Consider the following 26,601-nt stretch of genomic DNA (forward strand, 5'->3'; position numbering starts at 1 on the left):
TGGATTTTAATAAGATTTTAATAATATTGGTAAGGAGCCAAGTTACAAAGACGTCCTGGAATACAGAGTACAAAACCTCAGAGACAACAAAAACTCATGAGAACACAAGAGCGCTTGAAAACGGTAATAATCTCCAGGATAAAGAACCCATTTTTCTCAACAAAGCTACCAAGTGTGTTTAATAAAATCTAAAGGAGCGTAAAGACAAGGCGCACAGCCACGCCCCCAAGGGCAGCCACGCCCCCAAGGCCAGCCACGCCCCCGAGTCTGGGAAGACACTGGGGAGGTGTGCTGCTGGAGGCTCGGCGGCCAGGAGCCAGGAGCACAGAGGAGCTCCCGTTACCAGCAGATCTGGACTATAAACCGACGGGAGGCAGGCTGGATTTCCTCCCATCTCACTTACAGGGTGGGAATTCATTTATTCCCCGGTTGGACAGCAGCCTTGGCCATGAACCGTGTTGGCACGTGGAGGCGCAGCGACTCTTCCCACACGATGGAGGAAGCTGGTGCGCGCACCACCTCGGTCCCCGCAACCCTGATGCCCCAGCAGGCGCGGACTCGGGGGCGAAGAGTGGAGACAGGCTGTCTCCTCCAGGAACAACTCATTGTTCAGAGAAGCTAATGTAAGAGCTCTGCGTGATGAGCACACTGAAATTAAGAACCAAGAACAGGGGTCCCCACCTCCCCCAAGAAGAATGTGCCATTACACTGTGGGCTGCAGGACAGCAGAAGCAGAGGAAGTGTCCCCCGCTCAGGAGTGCTCATCATTTCTCAGGACAGATATGCTATCCTGCCTAGGGTTTTTGGGTGGGTGGAGGGGGTTTCAACTCCCTGAAGCAAATCTTCCTCATTAGCTACCGTCATGTGGGTCCTATTTTTGTCTTTTTTTTTTCCAAGGGCACTACATGTTCTGCTTCATTGGGGCCAGATGTTCAAGTCAGTGTGTCTGATCATCCTGCCAGGAACACGACAACAATTATTTATTTGTCCTTCCGGCACCTGTAGCAGCGAGGACCAGCTGTGAAATGCAGGGGAGCCACCAGCGTCCTAAGCAAACCAGGACACGGAGTGGGAGGCCACTCCTGCCCTATGCGACAGGCCATCTACAGGCTTCTTTACTTTAAACCCTAAATCAATAGTTTAAACAGATGCAGATTCCACGTGACAAGAGAGACAGGAAGATTTGAGGCTTTATATTCTTTAGATGTCTACTTTTGCTGTACTGACCATTAAAAAGTTATGTGTAACTTCAGGATGAAAGGCATTAGCAGCTTCTTAGGAGAGGATAATCCCAATCTTTTGGAGATTTAATGAGATGTAACTCACTGAAGCTTCTGGCTCGGTCTGCTGTTAATTGAATCAAAGTCAATGACAATCTTGCTGCACTTTGGTGTGAATTTCCTAAACATAAGAAACAAAATATATAGAGATATTATCCAGTGAGTAGTTTAAAGCAATTTGTTTACTTTGGCTTAACCTACATTTTCTGTGGGGAGGAAAAAATTTCCCGGGATTCACTTGATATCTTATCTCTATAGGAGCCAATTATAGTGCACCCTACTGAGAGGGACACGAACCAGAAAAGACTAAGACAAAAAAAGGAACACATGGGGTGGCTCGGTCTGTGTGTTCTCCAGCCAGCTGAGTTCATGAATTATCAGGGAGTCAAAGGATTTCTAACAAGTTAGCTGCACAACATGACACACGATCACTAGTTTTCCCACCAGATTTATCTTCCTTCCTAGGAAATTTCTGCAGCCAACCTGGAATCGCTCAAAAGCAAAAAAAAAAAAAAAAAAGAGCAAATTTTCCTTTGCCTCTTGTACACAGCAAAAAACCTAGCCAGCTTTAGTGTGGAGTAATTTTTAAAGTCACATTTTAAAGATGCAGAAGTAAAATAAACCCGCTATATATTTTTACTCATCGATGTACCTTCTTAAAACAGTTAACAGGACAATATTTGCGGACTGACTGTATTCTTTTAAAAACCAGTAAACAGTGAATATCTAATTATCATTATTATGCAAACAATCTGCATATAAAGTCTCATAAGGCAAAGCAATTCAAGAGATCCATCACATCTAACCTCTATCCCTAGTGATGAACAGAAGTACGTTACTAATTACAGCACCCCACTGCTGACCACAAATACCGCAAAGGAATTGCTTTGAGAGCTTTCAGTCTCAAACGAAGTTTCTTACCATGAATCGAAGGTGGTAGAACTTCCCTGCAAGTAAACATACCTCCCAATCTTTGCCTAGCAAAGATAAGCACAAAGGTCGAAATAACTTCAAATCTCCATTTAAAATGTTGTTGTAAAAAGCATTTTTACGTGGTGTTTCAACCTAGCGGGTTACTTGCATCCTAAATTTTCAATGCCGGAGTTGTTACATTTGCAAACTTTATAGAAGTTTAACGTTAATATGGTAAAACTTGTGGAGTTTAAATTTTCTCCCTACTAGAATAATTTTAGTCCAAACCCCAGAAAGCTACTAATATTTAAGGGCAAGATCATTCCGCAGATCATCTTCAGATACTTCTGTCACTGCTCTTAAAAATCTACCCCTAGGGGCACCTGGGCGGCTCGTCGGTTGAGCGTCCGACTTGGGCTCAGGTCATGATCTCGCGGTCCGTGAGTTCGAGCCCCGCGTCGGGCTCTGGGCTGATGGCTCAGAGCCTGGAGCCTGCTTCCGATTCTGTGTCTCCCTCTCTCTCTGCCCCTCCCCCGTTCATGCTCTGTCTCTCTCTGTCTCAAAAATAAATAAACATTAAAAAAAAAAAAAATTAAAAAAAAAAAAAAACTACCCCTAAAATAACGTTGAGATCCTTGGCCTATCGCACGTAAAACGAGGCTTCCAAGTGTGGAAGTCAGGCATCACAAGTAGAAATGAAACATCAACGAGGTCAAATGTTTCTTCAGTAGGCCTTCGACGACCTTTACCCCAAGCCCTTCTGCTTACCTGAAGGCCACTCCAGCCATATCAAACAGGAGCCTCGCGGCTGTGGTCTCATCGCTATCGTGGTACTTATCAGATATGAAAATAACTTCTTTGATACCTTTGACACCGAAAGAAGCCCCATTAGTATATGCACAAATAGATACGGCAACAGAACGCAGACATATACCGAGCCCTGTCGTGTCTGTCATTAATCACCTTTTCCCAGTGTGCTTACAGTGTCCAGTTACTGAAATACGTATTGGCCACTTTCCAATACGGCAGACGATGTTACCTTTAACCTGCCCTCCAGTCTTTATAGATTTTTTTTTTTTTAACACATGCAAAGTAAAAACATGTCAGGTAGTCGAGCCTTGATCCGATTAACAAAGTTTCTTTACTGCGGGCAAATACTCTTTAGTCGCAAGACAACTTCTGTCCGCTCAAGAGGCTGATGCAGGGGAGTGGACATGTTGGCGAAAGTCAGAGGCAAGTGCCATCGTGGTTCCCAGAATGGTTCTGCAGACCAATTCCAGCCAGCTCCATGGACAGCAGATTTGTTTTCTTTTCCTGTCCCGCAGGGCAGGGCTAACGGGAGGGCACCTGATACAACCACCCCGCTCCTCCTCCAGCCCCTGAAGGGACCACAGGAAGCTGGGTACACGCTGGCGGAGGAAAACTCCACGACGTTCTTTAACAGGGGCCGGCCTCTGAGTCTGATATCACCAGACCTCTTCTCCTCAGAGACCCCCGGGCTCATGATGAACAGCCCCTTTAAACCACACATCTGGCTAACATGATAAGTCTTTAAATCTCAAGCTGAGAGCTTTATGGAGATAAAGTGTGGCTGAATCTTAGATGTGACAGTATGAAAAAGGTGAACTATTCAGAATACAATGGTGTAGATTTATGGTAACTGTAGCGTAAGGAAAACTTCAAGTAGTACCGTTCGAGTCTTATGACATTTATATGCGAAGATACGTTTAGGTCCTAAAACATCTACCATATATTAATACAAATTAAAATTGCATATGCAGCCTCCCAGCTGACCTTGCTTCTGACAGAAGTTCATTCCTCTCCCTCCCCCTAATCTATGCACAATATGTCAGAGAACAGTAAATTGACGGTAATTATATGCAACGCCGGTGTGGTTTGTTAGCAGCTTGCAGTTCAAGTTGCAAACTAAATTAAAAACATGCTAAGAATCGCAGAGGATACAATTAGTCTTAGAAGACCTGGCACCGTTCAAAACCAAAACACAGGAAATACCTTGCAAAGTTGATAGTGCAATTAATTTCGATCCAAACAATAACAATTTAAGACCAAGCACTTTCGCAATGAGCCGCCGATGAGCGGGCAGCAATGCAAATGTGACAAATGGAACCGGCCCAGCTCCTACCTGCCTGGATGATGAGCTTAGCACATTCATTACAGGGAAACAAGGCAACGTACATAGTACAGCCTTTCACGTCGGCCGAGTTTTTGTTCATGATGGCATTCAGCTCGGCGTGGCACACTGCGGGTTCGAAAGAGAAAGAAAAGAAAAACAGCATAACTCACGAGGAACGTACCAACGCTGCCGGAGCATTCCACTCGCCCCTCTGAAGAAGACGCATGGAACAGACTCGATTTTTAAAAAAGTGATTAGAAACGGAAAGTACTGAGAATACCAAATGAGGGCCGCGTGGTCTAACAGGTTGGCTTTTAGCAGTAAAACCGTTCAGGGGGGGCTGCAGCCCTGGGTCTGTAAGCACCTGGCGCGGCCAGGAGGGGCCAAGGTCAAGTATCTCCACCCACCCTAAGCACGGCAACAGCTCATGGCTCCACAAGACCCTGGGGTATGGAACTGCGCGCATAAAACGGCTCATTTGTGCGTTGCTACTCCCATGCAAGGATATTCGCGGTGGCCGTTAAGAGGGCAGGGTGCGATTTTAAGAGCAAGAGAACCAGGAAGTGAAGCTGAGTATTTCTATCCCGAGGGATCCGCTTCACCCCATGGATCTCGGCCCACATACACACAAGAAAAATGCCGGCAGACAACCAGCGGCTTTTCGTTTAGAAGGAAACATGCATCCACTTAATGAAACGTCAAGTTCTTGCCACACTGGCCCGTTCCAGCAGCGATCCCCACACAGCGATCCCCACATGGGCCTGAGTTCAAGGGTGAAAGGAGCACCGCCTCTCCTCTCCCACACCTGGAAGCCCACCCATCTTCCCCAGCCATTGGCCGGGTGCTCCCACCTCCTAAGCTTCAAGGTGCCCTCTCCTCAAGGGAGCACTACTCCCAGCCCTGATTCTGTTTAGAATCCCCTGCCCGCTCAGTGAGGTGGCCGCTTTGCCCTCTTCTGCCGTTATTCAAGTTTCTGGGTGCGTCGCTCAAACTGTATCATAATCTGCAAACTCGTCTGCACTTGTCTGGGGTGTGGCCTGCCTGGGATGTGGATTTCTAAGAGAATCGCCCGCATGATTCTCATGTGCAGACACGTTTCCGAAACACTGCGTTGCAGAATCCTCTGGTAACTCCAAAGGGACTTAACACACACTAAGCACACAAGCGGTAAAATAAGTGTCTGTTGAACAAATTAACGACAATCTGGCCGTGGTCCAAATCATACAAAACTGCCAGAATTATAAATATGGGGGGCCCCCCACCTTCTCCAACCCACCAACCTTCTACATTTAACACCCTCTTCTGGGAGTACTGAAGCTTTAAATGAAGAGCAGCCTAAGCTCGTGGCTCTTGTCCATATTAGCTGTGACACACTCGGTCCCTGAATCGGTATTAATATGGCTCAGCCATATTAATTATTCTGGCTCAGCCAGGATAAAGCCCCTGGCCCACCTTCCGCCCCGGGGCCGCCCGCTTTTCAGGTACCGGTAGAATTGCGATGCCCGCCTGTGCCCCTGTCCTGGGGCCCTCTCAGGAAGCGTTGGGAGGGCTCCTTTTAGTCTCTGAATGCCACGACTGAGGGGGTCTTGGTCATATGTGTGGAAATGAACAGTTGCCGGGCATTGTAAGAAATTCTAAAAAAAAATAAATAAATAAACTGCGCTTAATCAGATCACAGCCCATTGGAGAATAATTCCCGCCGGCCACAGAGGGACCTGGGCCACCATCCCCGAGATGCCACGAGAGAGAAAAGAAAGGCTCCCAGGCTCAGTGGCTGTGAGGACACTGGCCTCAGAGAGGCCCCTTTTGGCCCCCATTTACATCCCTGGTGTGACGGGGTTGTTCCCAGGCTGGGATTAACAACGGCTCCCTGTAAAAAACAATTAGATGTAATTGTTTCTTTTATTTCCCCCTCGAGGGCAGAGACCAGTCTTCTAGGTTCTTTGCAACTCCCCCAGAGTCCAATGCGGTGCCATGAACATAATGGGTGTTAAATATTTATTGAGTGAATAAAGGAGGAAATGCAGATTCCAATTATTGACGGTGACATTGGGAAATGCAGGAGGTCCTCTTAAATTCAAATATCAAAACTATGCTTTCCCATCTAATAAATATTTTTTGATGGTGCTGGTATTAATATTCAGAACTACAGAGTTTCCGAGTCTGTTAGGAAACACTATTCTATTGCTTTCGTTGGAATCTCTAAAAATGGTCACAGTGACTCCAACTGTCTTCCTCTAATTCATCTGAGAAGGTTTGGGGACAAAATTTAACATCGTGTGGTCTGGATTCATTAATGAAAATTACCATAGAAACAGGTTCTCGGGGGCGGCATCCGACATCCCCGTATAAAGGGTGGTCTACAGAAAGAATACACGGGGTCACAAACAGACTTCCTTTCTCTCAGCTACAAAATCTTGTCTGTTGGAGAGATGTGAGGTCTACTGGGCACTACGACACTCAGGAGGCCCTCCAAAAGGGACCATTCCAAGTCCCCAAACCCGCGGATCCAAAACTGGACGAGACGAACGCAAAGCTCCAGTGTTCCATCCACACTTGACTTCTCTCGCTCATCCCTGTGCCCCCTCAACTTCGGTCCTGACAAATGCCCCCTCCAGCCTTCCCCCCAGAACCCCTGGCCAGGCCAAACCTATCTGATGAACACCAGTTCCCAGGCTGAGGAGGGAAACCCCAGCCCAACCCTGCCCGGGGATTTGCAAACTCCTCACGTCTGTCTGTCTGTCTGTCTGTCTGATCCTGAGGTCTGAGACGTTTCTGGCCTGGCACTGGCCTCTGAGGTCCGCGCTCCACACGACCTCTGCGGCTCTGACGCTTGGCCTCCCGTCCAAAAGCGCCCTGCGTTTCCCTGCAAGACCGACCCATCGACAAGGCACCATCTGGTCAGGCCTCGGGCCCCCACCGCGTCCTCACTGAGGAACGGGCAGACTCACGTGACTGTCCATCGGATTCGCTTACGGTGGGCCGGTCAGAGTGGGGTCTGAGGACTCCTTTCACCACCAAATGCCAGGTGACCCCCAAATCTGCCTCGGGCCACAAAGAGCAGGCTGGCCTGTGAAGGGCTGGCCCCAGGGCTCTGGCCAGCCCGACTGCAGGCTGAGAACCTTCCCTCTACTCTCCACCTCCCAGGCAGGGCTGGAGGAAGCGGGAGCTTTGCAGTCAGCACCAGGGTCAAGGCCCAGCTGCCCCTTGAAGCTGTGTGACCCTCACCGAGGCATGTGCGTGCCTTTGGCTGGCAGGAGGAAGCGACGCTGAGAAAGTGAACTGCCGAGGAACTAAATAAAAGCGAGTTTTGCAACACCAGGTAATCTAATTTTTAGCTATTTGCTCGTGTCCAGTTTCCTCCTTCCATCCACTAGAACAGCTGGTTCTTCTCCAAGACAGGCTCTCGATGGCAAATCACGAGGCCCCGCTCCTGAGGCCCAACGGCCTCGTCCCCGCGCCGCGTCTCTCCGTTACAACCGTGGCCTCGGTCTCCACTCTGACCGAGCCATCTTCTCAGCATTTGCCTTTCGAGATGAAACTGTCCTGTCTACAAGCGCTAGGCTAATTCATTTTTAAAATTATCATCTCTTGGGGTGGCTGGGTGGCTCAGTCGGTCAGGCATCCGACTGCGGCTCAGGTCATGATCTCGTGGTTTGTGAGTTCAAGACCCACATCGTGCTCTCTGCTATCAGCACAGAGCCCGCTTCGGATCCCCTGTTCCCCCCCTTCTCTGCCCTTCCCCTGCTCTCGTGTGCACTCTCTCTTTCAAAATAAATAATAATAAATAAAATAATCGTCTCTTCACCCAGTAATGAACATAAGCTCGAGTTTTCACTAAGTCAATCCTTTTCAAACTGTAGGTCAAGAAATAAGTTTACTGAGTTACAAACAGCTTTTTCATCCCTCTTTTTAGTGAAATGTTTGAAAGCAGAAGAGATCTGAATGTGTCCACATGACAGAGGTTAAGTGCTGTTCCCAAAAACTGTTTCAGGTGTGTGTGTGTGTGTGTGTGTGTGTGTGTGTGTGTGTGTATTTCAGGTGTGAGCTATGTGTGCTGGGTTGCCATGTAAAAAGTATGTAACTATGGAAACCTGTTGACCTCTGTAATATGTTAGTAACATTTACAATCATTGGCGGGGGGGGGGGGGGGTGGGAGGGGGAAAGGCCCTGATTTATAGAATCTGCTGATTTTGCGGGTGTGAATACTCCCACGTGGCCAATTTCAAGCTCCCGACAGACAGACAGTTGGGAAGATAGAGCGCTCAGATGAGCTGGGGAAGAGCCAGCTCCCACATACGCCCCTGGACGGCCTTATCTTCACCAAAATGCAGTCTCCCTCTGGTTGCCATCTCCGGATGGGCCTGCTCGCCAGGCCCATGCTTACGGCCAGCTCTCCACTCGAAACCCTCTCGGGTGCGCACCAGGCCCTGTGGAGTCTCTTATGTTTCTGTGGGTCCTTTTCTTTCTCTTGTCTTTTGGGGCCTTTCCCAAGGTCCGGTCCTGCTCTTGGATTTTTTTTTCCTGTGGTCACTAAGAATCCATGCATTTATAGATTCTCAGAGGGCGGATCTATCGGTAATACCCTAGAATCTGCATTTCCAACCCACCTTCTCTCGGGCCTTTGCCTCAGGTGTTCTGAGGCTTCTCCGTAACTCTTCTCACTATGATAAAACACTCCACAGATATCTGACAGCAATAAATGAAAGAATAAATCGATCTTTTCCCAGTGCCAGCATTTTTATTGTGTTGCCCGGGAAGAACTACGTCAAGAGCTGCAGAGAGGTAAGAGCAAAAACCAACCAACCGGGAGAGGTTCTGTTCGTGACCTTGAGATGAACGTAGTTTTTATACTTATAGCAGGAATAGGACCAAGTATCCCAAACATACACAGGCCCTAGGAGGTATTATAGCTCAATTGTCCAAAAAAAAAAAAAAAAAAAAAAAGGACAAATTTTCCAACTATCTACCTAGAATTACTCATCTCTGACTCAGTTATAAGCAGAAGAAATCTCCAAGTACAAGTATATTTCATAAGCACAGAGGATGACACACAACCTTTCAATTATTCTCAACATTGTTGAAAAGGAAAAGAATCAACTGCTGGAAAATATCAGATTAATGCTTATAAAGTTCTTGATTGCCAGAAAGAGAACCTCTATTTCAGGTAATTATAAGACAATTCATATGCTGTGGTCTTTTTTTTTTTTTCTTTTCTATTACTAACTGTCAGAATTCAGAACTGCATTAACCTTGGACCACTGAGAAGAGATTGTATAATTAGAAAACTGTATTTTTCAAATTCCCTCTTCCTAGGGCTTGATTAATCCTCACTGTCTCATGTAGGCGGTTCTCTAGAAGTTTGACAAATTAACAGGATATATTCTATCCTGGCTCGATGTGACTCACCATTTTATAGACTTGACTTTCATCTCATGTGAGACTAAGACAATATCTGTTTTAGATGGCAGTATTATTAAGGTTACTTAAATAAGTTTAAAAAAAAAACCCCACAAATAACACTAACCAAAGGCTAACTGCTGCACAAACAGTTTAGCAGCACTAGCGTGGCCCTGGCCTCAGCTGCTCTCCGTGTGCTACCAGGGTGAGAGGGGAAAGGCTGGGCTGGACAGAGGTGGGAGTCGGGAAAACCAAGGTTCTCTTCCTGCTGAAGAAAGTCTCCAGGTTGGTTAAAACTCCTTGTTGTCAGTGGTCCAGGTTGAAGCAGATGACTTGGTCGGGCCTGAGGGGCACTCTGGCAAGGCTGACCTAGAACGTGGGGCAGGTTGGCGTGCGGCCAAGGCTGACCTAGAACGTGGGGCAGGCTGGCATGAGGGCAAGGCTGACCTAGAACGTGGGCTCCAGTAGGGGCGGGTCGGAGGTTCACACCGGGAACACCTGCTGCCCCTCGGCAGGTCCCCGCGGTGCCTTCCGCTGACGCTCTCCAGCATGCACTGCACGAGCCTCAGAAAGTCTCTGGGGAGCGGGGTGGGGGGCGGGTCCGCCTCCCACCCGACTGGGAGGGCGCTCGGGCGAGGCGGCCACCCACACGACGAGCATGGGGCAGTTCGCTCACTGCCAGGACACAGGGTCAGGACTCAAGTGCCAAGACGCATCTGCACGTGGCCTTCCAGGCTGAAAAGGTGGCAGGCTTCACCCTGCAATTAATAATTGACATAGGGGCACTGGGGCTGAGCGTCCGACCTTGGCTCAGGTCATGATCTTGCAGTTCGTGAGTTTAAGCCCCACATCGGGCTCGCTGCTGTCAGCACAGGGCCCGCTTCGGATCCTCTGTCCCCCGTTCTCTGCACCTCCCCCGCTAGCACGCTCTCAAAATTAAATAATAAACATCAAAAAAAAAAATCATTGACATGAAATGGGGCACCCGAGTTCAAAGCTGACCTATGCGTTTTAAAAAATAACTCAATGTTAATTTTTACAAGACATTCCATTTCCATCCTGATGATGAAGCTGTCGTTATTTCTTGGGGCACCCAGGTGGCCCGGTCGGTTAAGCGTCCGACTTCGGTCATTTCACCGTTCGTGGGTTCGAGCCCCGCGTCGGGCTCTATGTGGACAGCTCGGAGCCTGGAGCCTGCTTCGGATTCTGTGTCTCCCTCTCTCTCTGCGCCTCCCCGATTCATGCTCTGTCTCTCTCTCAGGAATGAGTAAACATTAAAAAAAAATTTTCTTTAAATCCTTTCTTGAAATGACGGTCTAAGGGGTTTTATTTCAGGGGTCCTATAGCTATCAGAGTCACTGAACCCCGGCACATCTCTCTGTCGGGGCTCAGGCGCCCTCTTCCCTGTGCTTGAAGCCCCACAGCTTTGAAAAGTCCACCGAGGGGTGCGGCATGTACATCCTCCTCTAACAGATCCATTTAGGGAACTGGGGCTTCTGGAGCTAAAATGGAATTTCAACTACTTATTTCTTAATTATTGAAAGATACCCTGACAGGGCCTCATACATCACTGCCAGCCTCTAAAGGACCCATCCTTCACATCAATAATTTAACAACAGAGTAGCCTCTACATTTAAGCACCCCCCCACCCCTACAATATCGCCCCCGAACGTTATCAAATGCTCACTATTACAGCTACCCCAAGATCCAAAGCGAGCATCCCGAGAATTTCGTGCCCAGGCAAGGTCAACTCTCTACCTTATCTCCCCTCCGTCAAGTTTCCACACCTGAAAAGTAGCAACCGGACTCAGTACGAGAGTGTCCGACGGACTGGGGGCAGAGGTGGGGTGAGGAAGAGGGAGAAGCGAGTTAGAAGCCAGTTCATCAGTGCCTGAAGCCAGCCCCAACCACCCAGGCCCACCCACCGCTGGCCCACAACCTTCCATCTGCCACTTTCTGGCGAATTCCGAAGCCCAGCTCGCTCTTCAGCCTCTCAGCCAGAGCGTGGCCACCCCAGCCGACAGAGCCTCCCTTTGTACCGGGAGGGAGCAGTTTTAAACTGAAGCCATGTGGTGTATGCGTGTCGCGATGAGTTCTGGTCGCGGGCAGGGCACCCACAGGGCAGGGCACCCGGCCCCGGCCCCGGCGGAGCTCAGGCCCGGCCCGGCGGGGGACACCCAAGACACATACCCGAGCACCCAGCAAAAGGCTGCAGGCGCCAGGGAAGGCGCACCGAAGAGGTCAAGTGGTGGGAACGGCCGGGAAACGAGGGGTTAAACCTGCGGGCTGGTCGCTAGACGGGGAACTGAATCTGCGGGGAACGGTGCTTCCGTGGGGAAAAGTAGCTGGGTTACGAATGGCGTTTCAGAACAGAGTGGGTCTAAACCCTGGGACTGGCCTACACGGGTGTTCCAGTCCCGGCGTCGCTCAAGGACAAACAGGAGGAACAGTGGCCTCCTCCCTGTCTCCCAGGGTTACAACAAGACCCACGTGAGGAGAGCGGCAGGGAAAAGCTTTGGGAACGAAAAAGAGCGCTGCAAGTGAAGCCATGTGCCCCAGAGGCAGAACTGGGCTTGTTTCCTGAGGACGGACGGCCTCAACCCTGGCTGGTCCCCAGTGATGAAGATGCGTGGGCGTCAGGTGCCCGGAGGAGGGTCTTCCGGAGCGGAGGTGACAGGTGATGGGTGACAGGTGACAGCCCGCGTGCCTCACCTGACCACGCCCCAGCCGTTCCACTCCGTGTGCTTAGACGCAAACACCACTGCCCCCTGCACCCCCCTCCCCCGCCGCGCAGTGGAACGGGGCCTCACAACCTTCTGGCTTTGAGGGACACACGATTCGAGCAGAGAGACGTTCATTATTCCAGCGTGAAGTCTGAGGGTGGGAAAAGGGCAGGTAACAGCGACAACCGCGAGCCTGGAAAACGTCCCGAGTCTGTCCTGCTAGGCCCGTGCCCAGAGGCGGTCTCGGCCAGAGGAAAGGAATTCTGGCCAGGTCTGGGAAGACGGACGGACGTCAGTCACTCACTTAGAAGGCGGCCAAGTCCTTGGGCGTCCGGCGTCCCGGTCCTAGAGCCGCGTTCACACCCATCCCCGCCGGCACACGTCCTGGGGCTGGACCCGAGGCACCCGGTTCTTGGAGCCATCGGCAGAGGGCCCGCCTCTGCCGTCCCCTTGCCTCCTCCCTGCACGTCCCCTCGGCCACTCCTCACACACTGCCTCCCCCACCTGCTCGTTCTAGGTCCCTACACCTCTTGTGGAGCCTCAGCCTGCCGGCCTGTGAAATGGACAGCAAAAGACCCGGCATCACAAGGACGAACGTCCGTGAAGAGCACAGCACAGAACCTCTCCGTCCCCGGGCTGCTCAGCTCGGAGACGGAGAACGGACGTTCCTCCCTCCCGGTCTCTCCTACTCTGATCCCCATCCCCTGCCTCCGTCCTCGCTGCCTCTCGCCAAGGCTGCTGGCAGCAACTCATGGCACCCAGGGGAGCCACTTAGCCCCAATGGTAGTGCTTAGGGCTAAAGAGAGTTCTGACTGTGGTGTTTCCATTATTGACAATAAAGCCCCCAGAACTCTAATTACATCGCTTCCCCATGTGCTAAGGGCACACAATCGGGTCAGAGGGAGGAGGGTGTGGAAATGCTGCAGTCCATCGATGGGTAAGCCAGGCCAGCTCCCTTCCTGCCGTTCACGCGAAATACATGTTTGAGGCCTAAAAGCTACTGAAGAAACATGAATAGGAACAGAACGCTAATCGCTGCTTGACAGCTTTGTAATGCAAATATGCGCCACAAAGATCCAAAGCCTCCCTCTTGCATTAATGGCTTTCAAAGGGTAAACTGGGACTGAGCAATGAGCACTGGAATAGGAGTCAGGATGCGTGTGTTCTAATTAATTCCAGCTCTACAAGGCCCGCCTCAGGCAACTCACTGATGCTGTTTCGGCGTGCAGAAAATGGGGCTTAGCCGACCTGACTCAGGCTTCTGAGATGAGACGCGAGCTGGAGACCCTGCCCTACTTTCCCTACTCTGCGCTCCGCACCGCATTCTTTTCCCTCTCCCCGCAGCGTCCAAGCCCGAACCCGCTCACCCCTCTCCTCCCTCCTTGCGGCTGATAACCTTGCCGCATCCTTCACGGAGCTGGGGCTGATCACACTGCCACCTGCCACCCACGGACCTCTGTCAGCTGCCCCGCTCGGTGTCCCTCTTCTATCGCTCATCAGTGTGCCCGCAATCTCTCTCTGCTGAACCAGCCCACGTCCGTGCTGCAAGAACTAACAAGACCCAGGCCCTCCCCTCGTAGAAACCCTTCTCTTGGCCCCATCTCTCATGCGGCTGCCACTCTAACGTCTTTTTTTTATGTTCTTATTTATTTATTGTGAGAGAGAGAGAGGCAAGGAGGGGCAGAGAGAGATGGAGAGAGAGAATCCTGCACTGACAGAGCGGAGCCCGACACGGGGCTCGATCCCACGAACCGTGAGATCATGACCTGAGCTGAAACCAAGAGTCGGATGCTTAACTGACCACTGAGCCACGCAGGCGTCCCAAACAGCCTGCTTTCTTAACAACCATCCCAACCCCCTCTCCATACCTGCTTTCCTTGCCTGCTTTTCTTCCTTCAACGGGCTGTCACCTCCCATCCCCACCACTCCGTCAGCACTGCTCTCTCCAATAAGACCTGTGTGTCGCTGACCCCCGAGGACGTTTGTTAGTCTTCAAGGCACAGCTCCCTCCTCCTTAGCGGGGGCTCCGAGCGATCCCTGCGAGCAGGCTCCTTCCCCCCCTCCTCCACCCACCCTCTTAGTGTTGCAGTTCTGAGACCAGCCCCGGGTCCTGCCTCTGCACACGCTCCCTACGTGCGCTCGCGCATTTCCATGGCACAGTGTCACCCGAATGCCACACATGCCCACACTGACGTCTCAGACCGAGACCTCTGTCCCCACTCACACCCCCAACTGACACTTCTACTGGGAGGTCTCACAGACACCTCAAACTTCAGGGACCAAAGCTTCCCCCAAACCTAGGCACTCAGGCTAGGACTGCCCGGGGGAGTCAGACTCCCTCTCTGAGCCCCGTGTCACCCAGCCCTCTCGATGCTGCCTCCATTCCTCTCCGTCTCCTATCCCCCGGACCACCCACAGGTCCCCCCCACACCAGCTTCATCTTGTAAGTCCAAACTCCTTACTTCCGCCCCCTGCCGGCCCCCAACCTCGCCTCTGTACTCCGTGTGGCCCAAATTCTTTCCCTCCCACAGAAAGTTCCAAGCGCCCTCCTGCCCTCTCGCAGCGAATGTCCTTCCCAGCCCCAAACACCGACCAGCCAACCCTGACCTCCGGGAACCCATCGAATCCTTCAGCTCTCAGCCTAAAGGTCACTTCCTCAGAAAGGAATAAACAACAGCATCTGTTTATTTCATTAACGTCTACCTCCATCACTGTTAGTCTGCCAAGTCCTTGAAAACAGACCTGGCAACGTTTTTATTTGCTAGCGCGGGGTGCTGGCATGGCATGTGCGGAGAGGATGCCGGGCCACGGGTCAACGTCCTCCGAAAAATGTACTGTGATATAAAATATAGTCGTGACTTTTGGGCGCCTGGGTGGCTCGGTCGACTGAGCGTCCGACTTCGTCTCAGGTTCATGATCTCACAGTTTGTGGGTTCGAGCCCCACATGGAGCTCGCTGCTGTCAGCACAGATCCTCTGTCCCCCTCTCTTTCTGCCCCTTCCCTGCTCGTGCACTCTCTATCAAAAATAGATGTTTATAGGGGCGCCTGGGTGGCGCAGTCGGTTAAGCGTCTGACTTCAGCCAGGTCACGATCTCACGGTCCGTGAGTTCGAGCCCCGCGTCGGGCTCTGGGCTGATGGCTCGGAGCCTGGAGCCTGTTTCCGATTCTGTGTCTCCCTCTCTCTCTGTCCCTCCCCCGTTCATGCTCTGTCTCTCTCTGTCCCAAAAATAAAATAAACGTTGAAAAAAAAAAATTAAAAAAAAAAAAAAAAAATAGATGTTTAGAAAAATAAATAAAATATAGTCATGATTTTTAAGACGGAAACAAGTGACTTGAGAACTCCCCCGTCACCAACAGACAACTCAAACCAATAGAAGAATGGATGATTCCTTAGTATTTATTTCAGTTGCTAGAAAGTTGTAACTCGCTCGCATAAGGAAGAAGGACAGTGAGAGATTCTGCTTCCCTTTTCCACCTAAACCCAAAATTAATGGCATTCTGAACAAAGTCTTTTAATTGCAGAATTAAAAAATTCATGCTCAGTTATCATATTCAATATTTTAAATTTACTGTGGCATCTATCATTTGGAAGAAGCACAGAGACAAAATTCACACCTCCGCTAAGTGGCCGGGACGACCCTCCAGAGCGCGAGCTGAGGGGAGAGTGTGTGCGCCCTCCCGTCTCCACTGCCTTGCTCTCACCAAGACTCTGCATTTATCACGGGCTTTCCCGATGCCAGGCAAGCACCCACGTTTCAGTAAACGTGGTCGCACAGACTCACAGAAGGACTTCTGAAGTCCTTCCCTTCCATCTGGTCTAAGACTAACCTCTTCTCTCACACAGTTCTGTACCTGCCTCCTCTCCTCATCTATTTTCCTGCACTTCGATGTGGGGTCCTTTTCTTCACTGCTTATCTTCCAACCTTTCTTCGTCCAATGTCTTTGAATCTCCAGGTTTGTGGGGTAACCTATACTCTTCGACTGCCCCCTCCTGCTTGTGCGTCCTGTCTTGTCCCATGTCGATTCCTCTTAGGACTGCAGCAGATTTCCAATCGCTGGAGGGAGAGAGTGAATAAAACCTGTTTCTCTCCTTATTGATTTGTCCCCACACATGATGTATACTCTCTCCATGTCATGGCCACCAGCAGCGTTTTACAAATCTGCAGGTTTCCCCCAGTATGGCTTCAGAACCCCCTGGGACCCCGTGAGCAGAGAAATGGCACTCTAATCCAATGTGATCCAAGCTGTATTGTTGAATTTTTCCTCAGAATTCTAGCACTGAAGGGGTCCTCAGTGATCATTTGTTTCATAAAGATACTGAGAAATAAACAGCAAGTAATATAGTAACATCCCCACAATCACTGGGTATAAACATACCACACCTAGAACCTAAGTTCCAGAAGCCCTGTCCAGGATCCTTCCCCTTGAATGTGACAACCGCTGCTTTAAGCACTGTGGGGACTTTCTCAGCTAACATGTATATTAAAGACAAATATAACTGGGGCGCCTGGGTGGCTCAGTCGGTTAAGCATCCAACTTCAGCTCAGGTCAGGACCTCACCATTCATGGGTTTGAGCCCCGCGTCGGGCCCTGTGCTGGCAGCTCGGAGCCTGGAGCCTGCTTCGGATTCTGTGCCTCCCTCTCTCTCTGCCCCTCCCCTGCTGTCTCTCTCTCTCAAAAATAAACATTAAAAAAAAATTGTAAAGACGTATATAATCTCATCTAAATATAAAACAAAAGTCCTATGAAGTAAATGTAAAAAGCGATACAAATATCCGCAAAAAATCTCTAGGAACCAGGTTTCACCGCATATTTCCAGGACAAACAATATACACATATTCCATTTTGGTACCCGTATCAACAGGGTGTAGGAAGGAGAGATTCTTGATGAAAAAAATTCAAAATAAAATAAAACCTTAGTAATTCAGACCGATTTCAGAGAAGATCAGCCCAAATCAGCAAAACAGATAAAGAACAGATCAAGAGAATAAAGACTAAGGCAGCTCATCATTGTCAGGTCCCCCCTGGAACCCCACTGCGTGGTGGCCCAAAGTTCTAGACAAAGACTTATCGGAATTAAAAAATTTGAAAAAGTTATATTTATCACGAGGAATAACGGCGGGGGGGGGGGGGTGCGCCTGGGTGGCTCAGTCGGTTGAGCATCAGATTCTGTGTCTCCCTCTCTCTCGGTTCCCCCCACCCCGCCATTCGTGCTCGTTGCTCTCTCAAAAATAAATAAACATTAAAAGAAAATTAAAAACAGCAAAAAACAGGAATATCCACTTGCACTCAATTAATGTGCTCACATACGTAAAAATCTAAAACAGATTGAAGGTGACCCTGAAATTTTATTGGTACTGTTAAATTTCCCGACAAACCGTTTATTTTGAGAGACGGTGCAAAGATCAAACTTCAGCCCACTTCCCGTTCGTTAACTTGGAAATCACTACCCTTGGATTATTTAAGGTTTGCATACAAATTTCCATGAGGTAAACTGGTTCTTTGTAAAACGAAAGACAAATGCCGTGTATTTTTATGAGAAGGTCGGATGCCCAGAGATGAGCATTTTAGCTTTTCTTGCATATGCTTCTCAGGACTTAACCTGTTCCTATCTATACATGCTTTGTAGATATTCCTAGTGAAATAGTAATCTCTAGCTCTTCAAAAACAATTAGCCCTGAATCTATAGATTAAAACACGCAGATAAATGGGCTCCCGGCTGGCTCAGTTGGTGGACCACACAACTCGATCTAGGAGTCGTGAGCGGGAGCCCCACATTGGGCGTAGAGATTACTTTAAAAAATAAATAAATAAAATACATAGATAAAAATCTAATAAACTAACCCCCCAAAATCATGATTTATTCTTAAGACCATTTATAAACAGCTACACCTGAACGTGAAATACGCTTCCATCAAGCTGATTAACTTCCAGGGGGAGCCTCTGACATAGGCCGTTATATTTCTACGATTTGTCTCAAGCATCACACAATGAAACCTGAGTTGGCCCCTTGATTCATAAAAATAATCTACTTTATTTCTTTCTGGGGTACAGTCGCTCAAAGGTTTCCCGTTGACTATTCGTTATTTGGTACAAAAGGTCCCCCCGGGGCCCACGGTCAGGGCCACGGCTGCGAAAAGGCCGAGCAAGGGAGGGGCGGTGGAAAGCCGCGACGTGAAATTAGAATTCTGTAGGAAAAGAAACAGCAACTCATCAAACCCACGGATCTGCCTAACAAAACCGGAGGGCGTTCAATTTCAGCCGGCTGAAGGAACAAATTTGATCTTAATTACGAAGAAGCTCTTACAAGTTTTGAGGAAGTCACAGCTTAAGAAGGATCAGCCGCCTAACTTCTTGATAAATTAGTTTCTCAGGACTAACCTTTCGGATGCCGAAGAAATACATCACACGCGTGGCAGTCAGGAAAATGTCAGTGTTCAAGGGGGTAAGGTAAATGGCTAAGTAATCACTGAAATGACATCCCTGCATGCTTAACAATATGCTAAACCTGAAAAGTAAAGACTAAATTTAAATATAAAATTTAAAGAAGCTCCACCATGCACTGGCAAAACCGATCAAAGTTGCCGTGCTGAACAACGCCTTTAATTAACTCCTCCCCAGCACGAGATCCTCTTCTGAGTTTTCCTACGGAAATATGAACGGACCCTGGAAGGAGCCCCACGTCTCCATTTCTGCCTGATGCATCTCGAGTGTGGCCACCACCCACTCTGGGCACATCGGAACCATGGTCGCCTCCATGATGAGCAAGTGGGATGCGGCAGGCAGAGCGATCCTGGCTTCTCGATCGATTGGGACAGAAGAGGCGGCCAGGCAGAGAGGCCATCTTACCCGCACATCCCTTACCAACAGGAAACGACATAACAGTAAAACACAGGCGAGCTGGATGAGCACTGGAACTACTATTGAAAATGGGAAGCCTGGTTTTTCTTTGAACTGTTTATTTATTTATTTTGAGAGAGAGAAACCCAGAGTGAGCAAGCGGGGAAGGGGCAGAGAGAGAGAGAGACAGAGAATCCCAAGTAGGCTCTGCACCGTCAACACAGAGCCCGATGTGGGGCTCAATCTCACGAACCATGAAAGCACGACCTGAGCCGAGACCAGGAGTCGACACTCAACCAACTGAGCCACCCGGGCGCCCCCCAAACGGGAAGTTTTTAACAACGGCTCTCAAGGATGAAAGATGTTGATTCCACTCCACCTCTCTGGTCTGTAAACTGTCGTCAAAATCCACTATGAAATCCCAAGGAAAGTGTGCTATCTGCATTACCATGGGTCATTTTACCTCCATTTTATAAAATTAGTATTTTGATCAAACGTGCTTGGTTCTAATGAATTTCACAAAGAGAAAGGAACTAAAAATGTCAGCTGAATACTTCATCCTAGGTTTAGCAACCACCCCGTCCTAAAAATAAAAATCTTCCAAAGCTTTTTTATATGGTTAAATTAGATAAATCTGCTGCTTCCCGGTTTTTTTAATTGTCACTCGTGCGAAAAGGTGTCACTTTTCACGCCGACTTCTTCCTGCCGCTTAATGTTACTGACATCACACTACCTTTTGGATTTTTCAGGAAAAGAATGAGATAAAAGCAGTTTCCGTGGCAGGGGGAGTCTTCATTTTCCATATTAACACTACATTATAATCAAATAGTTTCGCGACGTTTTGATCCCGAGGTTGGAAGAACAAGAACGCCCCTTAAAAATGCCTCTCCGGAGACACAGCCCGGAAAACGCTCCGTCCTTCTCTGTTACAAGCATTCTGCGCTTCCCTCCTTTCCACAAAGGGTCAATCGAGACTAATGGCTTCTAAACTTCCAGAATTAATAAGGACAATTAAGTTGTATACGTTCTCGGTCAACCCAAGCTCCCCTTCGGAGAAATGTTAAAGCAAACCATGTACCTTCTGCCTCATGCTAAGCGCAGGCTGCCACCACCTGAGCTCCTGACCTCCGCGGAGTTACTCGCCTAAGCCTCTGCGCACTCAAGTGCATAGTGAAAAGGAGAGAACGGGTGATCCGCTGTGTTCTGACCGAAGCAACATTTCAGAAGAGCTGAATTCCTGGGCCCCACAGAAGAGACAGCTGGGCAGCAAAGAGCATTGACCTCAGGATGTCTCCCTGTCTGTGTGGCATTACAGAGGTGATTTACATTTCTGGGCCTTTCTTTTCCAATCCACACAAGACATTAGGCTTGGACTCTGTGGGCACAGGCGTCCGAAGCACCCCCCAGCTTCTGCAAAGGGTCCAAGTATGTTCCACAGACAGCAGAAACATCACACGTAGCACACACATACGCTTTTTCCAAACGCACACAAACGCTGTTTAATAAAGTACAGAGTAAGGCAAAGCGTTACTGGTATCGAGTAGCTTTTGTTATCCGTGGATTTTCTTACCCAAAAGACGTTAATGATCTCACTTATGTGTGGAATCTTAAAAAAAAAAAAAAAAAAAAAAAAGCTCACCGATGCAGAGAACAGATTGGTGGTTGCCAAAGGTAGGACTGGATGAAACAGGTGAAGGGGGCGTGGTCAAAAGGTACAAACTTCCAATTATAAAATAAGCAAGCCCTGGAGAATGTAATGTATAGCATGGTGACTACAGTAACAGTGTGCTTCATATTTGAAGGTTGCTAGAAAGATCTTAAAAGTTCTCATCGCACACACAAATTTTCTGTAACGACGTAAGGCGATGGATGTTAACGGGACTTATTGTGGGAATTGCTCAGCCGTGCACACAATTATCAACAAATCATTGTATCGTGCACCTGAACTCTACTATAACGTTATGCGTCAAATATGCCTCGGTAACAAAGAAAGATAGGGATAGTTTAACTAGCATTATACAGGGGTCCTGGAAGTTCTGTTGACATGTAAAAGAGGGTCCTCATATATTGAAAAGAATTAGGAAATCACTGGTCTAGAACTCTGGATGATCTCTAAAGCTCCTTAACAGGGATTAGCACATAATCTATCTCAGAGAGCAGGTCAGCCACTATTAATAGTGGTGAGGAAAGAAAGGGTTAAGCCTACTAATTCCAGACATTGTCAATTTCAAAATTAATTGAAGTCTTAAAACGGAAGGAAAAAAAAAAGAACTTGTGTTTTGGTCAATTATCACCAAACGTTTCTGTTACATCCAAGGCTATCCAAACATGTATTTCTCTGAGGCCTGAAACCTCTTGAAAAAAAAACAAGTCTGAGCATACAGTTCATAGCCAGCCATCACTATTTAGACTTAAAGCCCATCTTTCCATGTATTATGATGGTAGTAACACTAAATGCCTTTTAAAAACCATTTAATACCTTCTACGACTTTTATGGTACATCAAATTACAAGCCTACTCTTGTGAAAGGAAACTGTCTACATCCTCGCATAACCACGTGTCAAATGAATAATTGAGAAACAAGGGCAAAGAGCTTTGAAAACCTAGAGGTATCATATGGGTAGTAAAAAAAAATAATGCAGACAGACAGACGACCTCCGCCCTGAAATTCAGCAACTATTCAATACAAATTACAAAAAAAAAAAAAAATCAGTGAAGTTGGACAAATCCCTATGTAGATTTTTTTTTTCATTCCTTCTAGAAAGGAGCTCTGAAAGGTACGGTCTCCAAGTTAGACAAAAGGCAGCGAGCGTCTAAGAACAAATACAATCGCTTACTTGAGAGGTTTCTGACCACTGGGAAGTGAGGGGCTGCAAACGTAGGCAAAGCTTTGGGCTTCTGGGTCACTGCCACAAATCTGCCGGGGCTCACAGGGACTCAAGAAGGCACAGGTCCTGAGGGAGAGCAGCTCAGGAACCAAGCAGGACCCGCGTACGCCTACCCACCTTTCTACAAGCCACCTCCCTGCGACAGACTGACACCTAAGAATTCCCCCATTCTGGGGCGCCTGGGTGGCTCAGTCGGTTAAGCGTCCGACTTCGGCTCAGGTCATGATCTCGCGGTCCGTGGGTTCGAGCCCCGCGTCGGGCTCTGTGCTGACCGCTCAGAGCCTGGAGCCTGCTTCGGATTCTGTGTCTCCCTCTCTCTCTGACCCTCCCCCGTTCATGCTCTGTCTCTCTGTGTCTCAAAAATAAATAAACGTTAAAAAAAAAAAATTTAAAAAAGAATTCCCCCATCCGGCAGGAGGACCGAGGCTTCACTGTGTGGACCGGGTGACATAGTCACTGTGCTTGTCATGTTTCAGCGCAGACCTTGAACACAGACCTTTTTCACTTTTGCAGTTTTTTTAAATGTTTTTCTTTATTCATTTTTTTGAGAATGAGAGACAGAGTGTGAGCGGGGAAGGGGCAGAGAGAGACGGAGACACAGCATCCAAAGCAGCTCCAGGCTCTGAGGTGTCAGCACAGAACCCGACGCGGGGCTCGAACCCACAGACTGTGAGATCATGACCTGAGCCGAAGTCAGACGCTTAACCGACTGAGCCACCCCAGCGCCCCACAGTTTTGCGGTTTTTACGTGGGACGTTGAACCGTACTCTGAAAAATTACCGTCACGTGTTACCGACAAACAGCTGATCACTTCCCTTCTCTCTTACCCTTGAAAGCTTACAGAACCAAAATCAGAATAACAAAAAGTGTCTCAAATACGTTAGCACATTTATCTTTTCACTAGAGCTCCACTCAGCTACAGAACTAAGGCTGAGAAAACAGGTTTACTACCTTCCTGGGTCCGGGACCCTCCTCTCCTCCAGGCTGGAGTGAGAAGGACAGACTGAAACACTCAACTGTGTTTCATTCCTGGAAAACCCTGACTGCTTTGCAGCCCCCCACCCCCACCCTACCCTCATTCCTCTGTCCCTTCCCCACCTCCAGTCACATTCTTCCTTTTTCTTTGGAAAACAGAACAGTTGCCCTGAAGCAATTTAAAAAGAAACTCAGGGGGCTTATTTAACGTTGATTAAGGTCCAGGAATATTCGTAAAAATATATAAATGAGGCTAATGTAGACTTAGAATTCTTCATGAGAAAACCCCAGAGGACAGCCTACTATGGACAAATCAACAAAGCAGAAAGGTCTTACATTATTCCTTGTCGCGGGTTTCCTACAGGCACGAGCTTTCCCATTTGAATGGCCTGAGTCTACTTTCCTCCCAACCGAGGTGGTGGGTTCCCTTCCAGACATAAACACAGGTCCTCATATTACGAAAAATCAGCAACCAGCGTTCGCAGCCCGATTCGCCTCTCTTACAGCATTGGGTGTCCGGGGAATGAAAGGAAAAGCAAGTGAGGCTGTGGCCTGTTCCCGCCCCCGCCCCCCCAATCTCGAAAGTGGTTCTCCTTGGGGCTCAGATACGCAACAAATTACAAGAAGCACCCTTCCCTAATTGAAAGATGAAAACCAGAGCTGGCCAGGCCATGTGGTTCCACGCGTCTGGCTTGTGGTCCACCCTGGGAATACAAAGCCCCCAGAACAGGACGAAGAGACGGCATCATCCATTTCCTGATGAAACACAGTCACAGTCATTTCCTACTTCCCAGAGACGAACTTGAGATTTCCTCCACAGGCAGAGGGGCTGAACGAAGCCTGCTTCTCCTCAGAGCAAAGCCCTCGCCAGACCTTGGTTAGGTGGCTTTGCTTCCAAGCAGCCAGGAAAGCATGGGCAGGGCCAGCGTGCACATCCCTCAGCTACCTCTCCCGGGGGGCTGTGGCCCTCTGCAGAAGCCCACCATCCACGCTCGGGTGTCGCCCAGCCTGGCGGGCTGCCGGCGAAACATACCAGGCCGGCCACAGACAACAGATCCCCGGACCTCAGGGCCAGGCCGTGTACAGACCACTAACAGGCCCCCATTCACTGACTCTTTGGAACGTAAGGGTCGGGGGCAGGAAACGGAGGTGGTTCAACAGGATTCTTCTTCCGTCCAGCTGCTGATGACTGAAAAGAGATGATACTTTCTGACCAACTATCTTAGCTGAGCACCACCAAGGCTATGGCACCAAACAGAAGGAAACACAAAGCAGGCCTTACCGTAAGGGTACTTGGTATCCAGCTTTCTCTCTGCCGTCCTTCTCCAAGGCAACACGTCATCGCTGCACCCATTTGGCATCCCATTATACCCGATGCCGACAATCTTGTTCTCTGCGTTCACGATGCAGGCTCCGACCTACAGGGAAACGTGTCCAAACACTGGTCAAGTGGCCCGTCGGCCCCTGGACGGGCAGTAAATGAAACCACAAGCTTGCAGAGCTCCAAAGCAAGCATGCGGCTTCTGGCAGTGTGGTAAGAGCTCTCTCTATCTCCTTGCTCGCTTTCCCTGGCAGCTCCCATAAGCCCAAGGAAGCACCCCCTAACCCCAGGGCGGGCGCAAGAGGCAGTGAATGATGGAATGTGAAACATGAACGCACACAGGGAGGCAGCACAGAAGACAGACTTCCTCTGCCTTTCTGGCGACAGGCATCCGTGGAGTCTTTTCCTTTCGTAATGTGTTCGATTTGCAGGGATCTCTGCGCCTGTGAGGGTCCAAACATTCTCCCAGAACACTCACTTACCTGCGAATTTGGATCTTTGCTTCTCTGTGCCGATAAGAAGGCCACTGCCATGAAATACTCAGGCCATTCCAGGTAGTCATCACGTTTCCTGCAGGGAGCTTCACTCATGCTGGATCTACACGGAAAACAACAGTTGAGAAGAGCATTTTGGCAAATCTGCTTTCCAGTTCAGCGCAACCACATTTAAACTTTGGGTCTGCAAAGTTAGACAGTTTCAGTTACAATCAGAAATCACGGATCATGGGACCGCAGACAGTGTCGGGCCTTAGGAAAAAAATAAATTAGGTTACTGTTTGGGAAGTTTGGATTCATGCCTAGTTTCACATTCCCAAATATTACACCTAGTCACTGCTTTCTCATAGGATTGTTTTCCACTTAGTACAAACGTCTGCCCCACAACTTGTTCTCTCTCCCGATGAAACAGAGCCAGCACAAGAGAATGGGAGGGAGAAAGGAGAACATTTATTGATCATCTAATATATTTCAAACACTGTGAAAGTCAGACACGTCATCTTACTCACGCCTCATTCTAGCAAAGGTAGTAACATCCCATGTTACAGACACACAAGAGAACTTATCCTAAATCACATAGGATTATTTTCCATGCCTGTCAAATCCCAGCTCTGATATTAACCGGATTAATTCGTCCCTTTTCTTTCCCCTTGGTTTCCCCAGCTGAAACAGAAGTTATCAACCCTGAGTACCGAATCAAATGAGGAGAAACTGACAAGTGTCGAGCCCTATGACTAAGGCAAAGTTTTGGTAACAGGGGCTCTACTCAATCCGGGCCAGGCACAAGCTGTTCTCCAACAGGCCTCCAACAGGGGGCCTAAAACTTCCAGTAAGGGGTGGGGTGCTTTCAAGGGAGACCAAACAGGGCAAGGAAGGAGGGCAACTCAAGAACTGAGAAGTCTCGAGCAAGCCTAGGCGTCTGGGCTGAAGGAAGCGGGGAATTTCCCCGTATCTGGGCGGGGCGGCGCGGCAGTGCCTAAGACTGGGAACCATGATTATCCCGATGATGTCGCCCAAATTCCGAGAAGGCTGTAAACCCTCTCGACACCGAGCGATGCTGGACCGCGCCGGTTTACCGCCGGCCTTAAGGGTCAGCATCCATAATCGCTGCAGGGTGGGTACCAGATCGGTGCCAGCCTAACAGGAGGTGGGAGGGGCAGCAGAGGCGAAGGACGGGGACGTAGTAGCCCCGGGCGCTTGCCCCGGGTCGGCTGTGACGCTCACTGGAGCCCCGGCACCCAGCTGCGGAAACACGAGGGACGCCACTCCAGGGCGGGGAGGAACTCCCGCTCCCCCGCGCACCACCACTCCCAGATTCCGTTCCCGGACGGAAAGCAGGCGCCCCCCACCCCCTCGCCATGTGGGCGCAGGAAGTGACTGCCAGTCTCGGCCTCCCAGTACCACCCTCCCTCGGTTTCCTGGAAGGAGAAAGCTGTCGAGCCCTCCCGGCCCGCACCCGCATGAGGTTCACCCGGGAGCCGGGATAACCTCAGGGCTCCCCGCCCCGAGCCCCGGCCGCGAGTCCCCCACCCCCGCGCCCAGGCCGCGCCGCGTGGCGCGCAGGCCGCGTACTCGCAGGGCTGCCCCCGCCGGTCCTCCGCTCCGGGTCCGCGAACGCAGGCCACCGCCGCCG

The 26,601-nt window shown here is 49.5% G+C and overlaps 1 protein-coding gene across 1 annotated transcript; it reads right to left on the reverse strand.

The window, feature by feature from the left end:
* On the reverse strand, positions 1 to 26,601 carry DCTD (dCMP deaminase). The gene is made up of 6 exons (XM_042934229.1): positions 26,541 to 26,601; positions 24,957 to 25,071; positions 24,436 to 24,571; positions 4,336 to 4,452; positions 2,961 to 3,057; positions 1 to 1,401 (listed from the first exon to the last, which is right to left on the reverse strand). The coding sequence occupies exons 2-6, from the start codon at positions 25,062 to 25,064 to the stop codon at positions 1,323 to 1,325; spliced, it is 537 nt and encodes a 178-aa protein (XP_042790163.1). The 5' UTR covers positions 25,065 to 25,071; positions 26,541 to 26,601; the 3' UTR covers positions 1 to 1,322.

The sequence above is a fragment of the Panthera leo genome, chromosome B1, assembly GCF_018350215.1.
Source record: "Panthera leo isolate Ple1 chromosome B1, P.leo_Ple1_pat1.1, whole genome shotgun sequence".
Classification (NCBI taxonomy): domain Eukaryota; kingdom Metazoa; phylum Chordata; class Mammalia; order Carnivora; family Felidae; genus Panthera; species Panthera leo.

Bases quoted from the DNA above. Each gene is read 5' to 3' on its own strand.
- DCTD (XM_042934229.1), bottom strand. From the start codon at position 25,064: ATGAGTGAAGCTCCCTGCAGGAAACGTGATGACTACCTGGAATGGCCT. The intron at 24,572-24,956 runs GTAAGTGAGTGT...GTTTCCCTGTAG, and splicing joins GCAAAGATCCAAATTCGCAG to GTCGGAGCCTGCATCGTGAA. The intron at 1,402-2,960 runs GTAAGCAGAAGG...TCTTATGTTTAG, and splicing joins ATGGCTGGAGTGGCCTTCAG to GAAATTCACACCAAAGTGCA.